General features: G+C 37.9%; 1 protein-coding gene across 1 annotated transcript in view; it reads left to right on the top strand.

The window, feature by feature from the left end:
* Nucleotides 1–10,199, top strand: part of MYCBP2 (MYC binding protein 2) — a 138,813-nt gene that overhangs the window by 37,559 nt on the left and 91,055 nt on the right. The window contains exons 8-13 of the mRNA XM_072400450.1: nt 2,718–2,856; nt 3,471–3,547; nt 4,616–4,820; nt 6,892–7,056; nt 8,000–8,158; nt 9,915–10,122. Of these exons, the coding sequence (XP_072256551.1) occupies nt 2,718–2,856; nt 3,471–3,547; nt 4,616–4,820; nt 6,892–7,056; nt 8,000–8,158; nt 9,915–10,122 (953 nt within the window). The remainder of the gene's footprint in view (nt 1–2,717; nt 2,857–3,470; nt 3,548–4,615; nt 4,821–6,891; nt 7,057–7,999; nt 8,159–9,914; nt 10,123–10,199) is intronic.

Below are 10,199 nucleotides of genomic sequence, written 5' to 3'. Positions count from 1 at the left end.
CTGTCATTGCCAGCAAAGGGTTTTCAACCAAGTATTAGAAATTAACATTTTATAAAAAAAAAAAAAAAAAAATAGGCTTTAGTTCTTCACATTTTTATTCAACCCACTGAATTAAAGCTGAAAGTCTGCAGTTCAACTGGAACTGAGTTGTTTCATTTAAAATTAATTGTGGTAATGTACAAAACCAAAATTAGTAAAGAGTTGTCTCTGGCCTAATATTTATGGATCTAACTGTATATATATACAGAAATGGTTCTCCCCAGCCCCCTTTTGATGGGCGGGCTGCCCTGCCCACTCCGCCCGGCATTTATCGGCAGGCAGCTCTAATCCTCTGGACAATAGGGAGGCTGTTCCATTCTTTGCTGTCATTCGTTCAGAGGATTCCAGCTGCTAAATGCTCATGGAGAGTCAGCAGAGCTACTATGAGATCTGGACACAGGCTGCCCCTCCCCCATCTCATAGCTGTGTTGAGTCTTCTGGGGGGGGGAAACCCATTGTGTAACAATGTATCTGCCCCAGTGGGCATGTGTATTGACTTCATCAGATGTGTGTGTGAATGCTGCATGTCATTCTGAAGTCTTACATTTCTCTGTGTACAAACCTTCATATCTACTAAACCGTATGTCATAATGACTTGAAACTTTCAGGGTGCACAGGGGACCCTCAAAGCTAATAGTACAATAGCACAATGATAACAATTTAAAGATATGGGAATCACAATTGTAAAAACTTGTGAAAATATAACATTGGGGTTTTGGTTTCAAAAGCAAATGTGCCTAGGTGACCTTAATTGAAAATGCAAATTGGGGACCTCCGGGGCCAAGGAGCTTTGGGTTGGGGCCCTTAAATGTATACCTACCTTTCACAAATCTATACCGTCATACTGCTTTTCTTCTTTGTATCCGAATCTCCCTAGAATGGTGGGGTGTACAAAACGGAAAATGTAGGTGCAGTGAGGGGACACCTTCGGCTACAACCCCTAAAAAAAAAAAAAAAAAAAAAATTACTGTCAAACACACTGCACTAATACACATTACTGCCCACTTTTAACACTTGAACCTCAATTTCTCTGGAATGGGGAGGTGTAGGAAACTAAAAACACGTGGGGAAGTTCTGTGGCTAACACCCCCTAAAATTTCATCACAATGACGTCATTAGAACATAAAATAAACTCCACCTATCAAAATCAACTAGGGGCTCAGGTACTGTTGGGGTACAGTCATGTCTAACAGGGCAGCGTGTTTTGATGGGCAGAAGTTTTTTGTTCTAATGATGCCATGCTAAAAAAAAATTTAAAAGGGTGGGGGGGTTATATAAGTGTCCCCCCCCTTGCACCTACATTTTCAGTTTCCTGCACCTCCTCATTCCAGATAAATTGGGGTTCAAGGAACAGAAGCAGAAAATGTAGCAAAGCATTACAAATATAGTTTTGTGAAAGGTAGGAAAAATTTAGGGGCCCCACCCCAATGCGCCTTTGCTATGTAAGTGGCCCCTGGGGGTCCCTAATTAGCATTTTCAATTTTGGACTCCTAGGTGGCCTTTCTTATGAAACGGCAACCAATTTTACACCACCCTGGTCAGTTGCTATTAATTGAAGTGGTGGTTCTGAATATTTCTGGTGGTTTTCAAAATAGATGATAATCTGCCACCTTTTGCAAATATTTTGGTATTAAGCAGATTACACTGAATCTTTTTTGGGTATTTATTCCTCATATAGATTTTTATGCGACTGTGAAAGTTGCTTTTCCAACACCATATTTGAATTATTCAATAAGCTTGTGGGTGTTCAGTTTGATATACTTGTCTTTTATCACCAAATTGTAAACAACCTTAAGAAATTGCTGATTTTCTAATGTTCATATTTCTTAAAGCAAACCTTTCTGTGCTGTATACTGTTGTCAAGCAGCATCTGATACTTTAGTACCTGCAGTGATTTTTATATTTGAATTTGATGGGGGGCCCTAAAAACCCAAGGTGCTCTTTGATGAAAATCTCCTATATAGGACTGTCCTACCTCCTGCAACATACTCGTTTCTAAATTTTTGTTTGAGAAATATTGAAAGGGGCACACCACCTCTCAAATTTCTCAAAACATGTTTGTGATTAGCATATCTGAGACTTCAGACTTGGTGCTGAAGACGTTTTCAGGTAGGTACAGACACTGGAGAGTGCTTGAATTGCACTGTATTTGCAATCTTTGAGGATAGAAATAGAGGACCTGCTGCTGCAGGCATGAGGGGTTTCATCTTTTTCTTAGCTTCGCTACAGGTGATTATCTAATCTGGAACAAGCATGTGTAAATTAGGTGTTATGACTCCTTCTATTCTTATACTTCACGTCAGGTAAGTGACCCTAAGTAGTAAAGCAAGGATAAAAATACCCATTTCAAAGCCAGCAACTTTCAGAATGTCAGCAACAATCATTCCATTTACCTCTCCTGATGCAGACCTTTTAACATAATTTAGAATTAAAAACAATATTTAGTTATCTTGTCACCACTGCTCTGTTTAAAAGTACTTTTATTAGATATTTTTTATTTTAGAAACCTAATGATCTACTGGACAACCATTGCTTGTGTATTCTTTGCTAGCAGAATACTATTTCTCCATTTGTTTTTTGTTTTTTTCCAATAGCACTTGATTTGAATGTTGTACCTGCTATGTGCTGATGGGTTTGTTGTTTTTACTTTGTTGTTTTTGAATGTTCCTTTTCTGCAGGATGGGTTTGTTGTTCGAATATTTGCTACTAGCACAGAACCTGTATTACAGCAAGAGCTACAACTTAAACTGGCTCGGAAATGTTTGCATGCCTGTGGCATCTCCTTGTTCGATTTGGAGAAAGATTTGCACATCATAAGTAAGGAATTGCTGAATTGATTTGCTCTTAACTTTTGTATTCAGTGACAGTGTTGGGTTGCTATATCCATGGTTTCAGAACAGCAGCTCCCTAAAAAATGTTTGAGGAGTTCAAAGTGAACCTTGGTTTTTATTTTGGATAGATAACATAAGGGACCTTAAAGCCTAAATTCTCTGAAGATTCTATGTTAAGTCCTGTATTGTTTTAAATTGCCATTTTAATTTAGATGGTATTTAACGCAAGTCCTCGAAGATCAGGTAGATCTTTAGTTCAACGTTTTTGTTAATTGGCAGGTTGCAGTAAGCTAGTCCTGATTCACACATCAACATTTTGTTTGTCCTAAGATTTTAACCAGTGTAATACGGTTGGTTTGGTGTTGCATAATCTTTAATAAACTGGAAGTATCATTCTTCCATTCTTTATTACCCTCTACTACCCTCCCTTTATTATGTGTGTGTGTTTTTTTGTTTTTTTGTTTTTTTTAAAGCAATTATGATTTGTTATATAAGAAATATCTCAAAACATATTACTGGAAACTGAAGCTGTCTGTTGTGCAATTGTTCTCACTATTGCAAACAAAAATTAAGTTTCTTGTTTAATGTCTGTCCTTATAGGCACTGGATTTGATGAAGAATTGGCTGTTCTAGGAGCAGGAAGAGAATTCGCTCTGATGAAAACATCTAGTGGAAAGGTAACAACTACATTTTTGTTACAAATAAGTTTTCTTCTATTAAAGGATATTTGTGGTGTAAAAATTGTGCATGGGTTCCCATGGATGATGGCTCTGAACCTGTTGTCATTCAGAACTAGTGATTTCAAAGTTTTGATTTATTGTCACAAAACTAATATACATATCCCGTATTTAGATTTCACTTGGCATTTAATTGCCAAGTGACTCAAGGTTTAGAAGACAAAAGAATTGGTATAGCTCCCAAACAAGCATTTTCAAAAAATGTGGTAAACATGGCAGCCTAAATATACTGTACAGGTCTCATTATTAAAGAAAAAGTGAAGTAGTAATGAACAAAAACCCCTTTAAAGATACAGAAGTTTAAATTGCATTTGTAGTGTAAATAACCCTGCAAGTGTCCTGCCGACCTTTCCTCTGTATCTTTTGTTATCCTCCAGTAATTGTAGAATTCAGTGCAGGAATCAGACTTTTAGGGTGCTAAAATACTTGACCTCTCAACAATATTAAAACCTGCAACATATGACACAGGTTTACTGCCTACCTCTCTGATTTTACTAGTTCTTCCTTAGGCATTACATGGCCAATTTTCAGGATCTGTGATTACAAGATTTGAACAAAATTGTGGCTGGCTGGGGGAAACTTATGTGAGGAACCTTCAGCTGAAGATAACATAGTTAGACTCTCTAGGACAGCCTTTCTCTTTTTTAACATGGCTGAACCATTTAAATAACTTTTAGGTCTTGGGGGGGAACCCCCGTCCTAATTACTACATACACTGTACAATAGCTAGTTGGTCAGTAAGTTGAACGCTTCTTACTTTGAGGTGAGAAAATTGTTACCCTTACAGATAGCCATAAAGATCATTTGAATAACTAATCAAATAGTTCCAAATTGCTTCTTGATAAAGGGGATGCTAGTTAAGAAACACTGTCTAGAAGGTTGTAACAGACTGTTTCCAGCTAAGGAGTACCTGAATTTAGTTCTTCTCACTAATGTAAATCGCAGATCTTTTTACCAGCTTTGTTATAAAATTAGTTGGTAAAAAATTTTATTTGAAAATCTACACAGGTTTATTACACTGGCAAATACCAGAGCCTAGGAATCAAGCAAGGTGGTCCTTCTTCTGGAAAATGGGTGGAACTCCCCATAACAAAATCTCCAAAGATTGTCCAGTTCTCTGTTGGTCATGATGGTTCACATGCCTTACTTACGGCAGATGATGGGAGTGTATTTTTCACTGGAACAGCAAGTAAAGGGGAAGATGGTGAATCAAGTAGGTATCTTGCATGATTGGTTTCTATGAAGATTTCTAGAAGATATGCCCTGTTGTCAAGCTTTAAGTGCACCTCCAGCCAAGTGTTTTGTGCTGTAGAGCTATATATACAGTTAGGTCCATAAATATTTGGACAGAACTTTTTTCTAATTTTGGTTCTGTACATTACCACAATTAATTTTAAATGAAACAACTCAGATGCAGTTGAACTGCAGACTTTCAGTTTTAATTCAGTGGGTTGAACAAACAGATTGCTTAAAAATGTGAGAAACCAAAGTCTTTTTTTTACACAATCACTTCATTTCAGGGACTAATAAGTAATTGGACAATTGACTCAAAGGCTATTCCATGGGCTGGTGTGGGCAATTCCTTTGGTATGTCATTATCAATTAAGCAGATAATAGGCCTGGAGTTGATTTTGAGAGAGGGTGCTTGTATGTGGAAGATTTTGCTGTGAACGGACAATGTGAGGTCAAAGGAGCTCTCCATGCAGGTGAAACAAGCCACCCTTAAGCTGCTAAAACAGAAAAAACCCATCTGAGTAACTGCTACAATATTAGGAGTGGCAAAATCTACAGTTTGGTAGTACATAATAGGAACCTAACAAAGCACTGGTGAACTCAGCAACGCCAAAAGACCTGGACGCCCATGGAAGACAACAGTGGTGGATGATCGCAGAATAATTTCCATGGGGAAGATAAAAGATGAAAGTAAATACAGAGGGTGCACTGCAAGGTGCAAGCCACTCATAAGCCTCAAGAATAGAAAGGCTAGATTAGACTTTTCTAAAAAAAAAAAAAAAATCTAAAAAAGGCAGCATAGTTCTGGAAAAGCATTCTTTAGACAGATGAAACCAAGATAACCCTTTACCAGAATGATGGCAAGAAAAAAGTATGGAGAAGGAGTGGAAAAGCTCATGATCCAAAGCATACCACATGATCTGTAAAACATGGTGGAGGCAGTGTGATGGCTTGGGCAAGCATGGCTGCCAGTGGCACTGGGACACTAGTGTTTATCCATGATGTGACACAGGACAGAAGCAGCCGAATGAATTCTTAGGTGTTCAGAGACATACTGTCTGCTCAAATCCAGCTAAATGCAGTCACATTGATTGGGAGGCGTTTCATAATACAGATGGACAATGACTCAAAACATACAGCCAAAGCAACCCTTGAGTTTATTAAAGCAAAGGAGTGGAACAGTCTTGAATGGCCAAGTCGGTCACCTGATCTGAACCCAATTGAGCATGCATTTCACTTGTTGAAGACTAAACTTCGGACAGAAAGGCCCACAAACAAACAGCAACTGAAAGCCGCTGCAGTACAGGCCTGGCAGAGCATTAAAAAGGAGGAAAAGCAGCATCCGGTGATGTCCTTGAGTTTAAGACTACAGGCTGTCATTGTCAGCAAACAGTTTTCAACCAAGTATTAGAAATGAACATTTTATTTTCAGCTTTTTAATTTGTCCAATTACTTTTGAGCCCCTGAAATGAAGTGATTGTGTTTAAAAAAGACTTTAGTTCCCTTACATTTTTATGCAATCTTTTTGTTCAACCCTCTGAATTAAAGCTGAAAGTCTTCAGTTCAACTGCATCTGAGTTGTTTCATTTAAAAAAATTGTGGTAATGTGCAGAACCAAAATTGGAAAATGTTCTCTGTCCAAATACTTGTGTCCCAGTGATTTATGGGGACCTGAACCTAAGTTTCTAACTTTTGCCCATTTTATTCGAAACTTCAGCATGGCTAGAATTCCTTTTATCCACATTTTAGCAGTCTTATGTTAGTATGACATGAATAACTGCACTTTGACTGTTGACTTTTACTATACCTACAGTATTACAGCCAATACCCTTTGTGTGCATAAATTGCTTGTTAAAATTTTACATTTTGTGTGAAATGGTTCCTTAAACTAGGTATCTTTAGTATTAGAAATCTTTGACTTAGGCTTTTTTTGTGCAGCCCTTAGGATGTCATAAAGGTTTAATCTCTGTAAAATGAATATCTAAATTTGATATTTTTATTAACGTGGGGTATTCTATAATTACTAGCCCATTTTTGTTTGAACTTTGCAGCAAAGAGCAGAAGACAGTCTAAACCATACAAACCTAAGAAAATGATCAAAATGGAAGGTAAATTTGTTGTCAGCACTGCGTGCAATAATGGGAGCAGCTCAGTCATTACCAAGGATGGTGAACTGTATATGTTTGGGAAAGATGCCATCTATGCTGACAACTCAAGTAAGTGATGGAAATTAAATGAGACCATTTTTTTGCCAATCTGTCATTTCACTTACTTTGGTAAATGCTATGATTTGCACACTGTTCAGTTTTTGCAGTAGTTAAACATTTCTGCATTTTGTAGTTTTCAAATCATTACATACATTGTTTTTTACATTCATTAAATTTGTTTTAATCCTACCAGAATTTCTGATTTTTGCCCAAATTGTAGGTCACCATAAGGAGAACAGTTATGCTGACAGCTCTGCTCTCCTGATTGCCCCTATTTTTTATACATATTTTAACCCTTTCAGGGAATGAGTAAGGGGTTTTATGTACCAGGGTGGGGTGGTGGAGATCTGGGAGTCTCCCTAAAAGGGGGTTCCAGATTCCAAAGTCCTGTTAAAAACGCTTAAAAAATCCCCCATTGTTTTCAATAGAAGCTTTCATAACAAGCTTAAAAACTCTTGTAAAAGCCTCCATTGAGTTCAGTGGGTGCGTTTGCAAGCGGTTTTCCCGCGGTTTTTTTTTTTTTTTTTTTTTCCTGCGTTTTAATTTTTTACCATTGCAAGCAACGTTTAAGATAAAGCTCATAAACGTGTCTGAAGGAAACATCCTGGTGTAGATTAGCCCATTGGAATGCATGGGGACTTCAAACATGGGCTTTAAAAGCCTCAGCTTAAACGTTGGGGAAACAGTCCGTGTAGACTAAGCCTTAATGCCAATATGATATGTTATATTTATTGTGGTTCAAGGAAATATGAATTCAATATTTTGTTTTATGTTTTTTTTTTTTTTTTTTTTGCAATCTATTGTATTGACAGCGGTTAAGTCCCCATCCAAAATGGAATTCACTGTTTTTAGAAGCATGTCCCAACGTGTTTTTCTTCTTTCTGAGATAGACCTAGTTTTTTGCATCCATTTAAAATGAACAGACTTTAAATGGCCTAAAATGTTTTTGCAGATTTGGTTACAGATCTCAAAGGACATGTTGTTACACAAGTTGCTATGGGAAAAGCTCACACTTGTGTTCTGACAAAAAAAGGAGAGGTATGGACATTTGGAGTAAATAACAAGGGGCAGTGTGGAAGAGATACTGGAGTTTTGAGCCAAGGAGGAAAAGGTAACCCTTTTGTTATGTTTGTTTACTTAATCCATATATTCCATGTAAAATTCTAATTCACATGCTTGTACACACACTAAAAAAAAAAACAAAAAAAAAAAAACTTACACACACATACTTTGTTTCCCAGCTACTGAGGCGCGCTGGAATCCTAAAAAACAACTCCAGTTGTTATAGATATCAAAGGTACATTGGAGCACCTTCTTGTGGGTGGCCCCCCACAATCCCCATGGCTGTGTATTTATAGATTAATTCACTGTTTAGTGCGGATGCACAGTATAGCCTGACTGTATTGCACTGCAGTGAGGGCAGTGGCTCTTGTCCACTGAAACAGCCTTCTGTTTGTACTCTTTCTTCTCTCTTTGACCAGTTTCACAGAATACAAGGTGCTTTTTGTTTGGCCTAGGTGCATTAGCAACTGAGAGCTGACACTTTTGCAGTATTGTCCTCACCTGTACTGTGCACTGGAACTAAAAAGTGGATGATTCTATATATACACAGCGATAGGAACTATCCAAAGGTCACCACAAGGAAGTTTTTTTATGCTGACTCTTTATATACTGCTCCATACGGGAGCATTGGTCATTGGCAAACAAAAGCTGTATGCCACCCCATGGTATAACTCTCCTTAATCTGGTGATCTTTGATGATGCCTTTTCTGACAGTACATGCAACAATGGCTTACTTTAAATCTTACTGTTTCAGAATATTAAATATTTTGAAAGTCCATTCACATCAGGGTGATTCATTGTTGTCCATTGTAGTGTACACATTGTCTATTTATTTTAATAGGCTGCCAAACTAGCAATAGACCAAAGTCTGTATCTACTGCATTTTTGCTAAGGTATCACAACACATAGTAGGTGCTTTGTGAAGGTGTTGAGGTGACAGCACAGTGAAGAGCTCTGCACTATACCAACATGGTATTTGAAATTAGCACAGTGGTATATTTCGGCCACAATGTTCTTATGTCTCTGTCTTAGCACGGGTGCATTTAAAGCATACCTAAACTCAGAAATTTCTCTTTACATAAAAGGATAAACAACCCCTTTTATGTAAAGTAAAAATTCTGCATTTTATTTTTATTTTTTATAAAAATTTTTTAAATAAATAAGGATGCTGCACCGTTCCCTAATCCTCGACCGCCTAGGCGATTGAAAATGAATGGGAGCGCAAAGCCTCCCGAGATACCTATGTCAGGCATCCCGGGAGGCTCTTGGGTGTTCCTTCTGCGCATGCCCGAGCATCTTGCCCAGTACCATTGTTTTGCCCTTTGAAGTATCTGCACCTGGTGAGAGGAGCCAATATTACAGCAATGTTTGGATTTCTTTAAGATGTAATTATTTTGACTTTTATTTACCATTCTGAACCTTACTGACAAGGAGCCAACCTAGAAAGAACAAACTGTTACTGATTGTGTAAGCTATTTGCGTATGCAAAAGCTGACCAGGCAGTATATATAATATATTATTTTTGGCTCCTTGATAGCCCTAAATGGAAGGGAAGAGCGCAAAATCAGGACTGCTCTCTGTGAGAGAACCTGGAAAAAGTGAGATTATCTGATGAATGGGACTACTACCAAGTAAAGGTCTCTTTTTATATTCCTACTACAGAGGTGACCATACACTTACATACTATTTATAGGAAACTTCCCTGGTTCAGTTATTGCATATTAGAATATAAGGGTAATGTTTAGGCACTGGGGCCTTTTTTTTTTTTTTAATCTATTTTCTTTTATTTCCCTTTAATGTTTCAGCTGGGTTTGGTGTTGAGAACATGGCAACAGCCATGGATGAAGACCTGGAGGAAGAGCTTGATGAGAAGGATGACAAATCTGTAATGTGCCCCCCTCGAATGCATAAATGGAAGTTGGAACATTGCATGGTTTGTACTGTCTGTGGAGACTGCACCGGATATGGAGCTAGCTGTGTTAGCAGTGGACGCCCAGACCGCGTTCCAGGAGGGTACGAGCCTGCAATTTATCACCATTTTTCATGCACAACATGCATATCTTTGAGTATTACCAAAACTGTGAAACAGC

This window comes from Pyxicephalus adspersus, chromosome 1 (genome assembly GCF_032062135.1).
Source record: "Pyxicephalus adspersus chromosome 1, UCB_Pads_2.0, whole genome shotgun sequence".
Lineage (NCBI taxonomy): Eukaryota > Metazoa > Chordata > Amphibia > Anura > Pyxicephalidae > Pyxicephalus > Pyxicephalus adspersus.
Note: the sequence above shows the minus strand (reverse complement) of the source record. Positions and strands in the feature narration are given on the sequence as shown.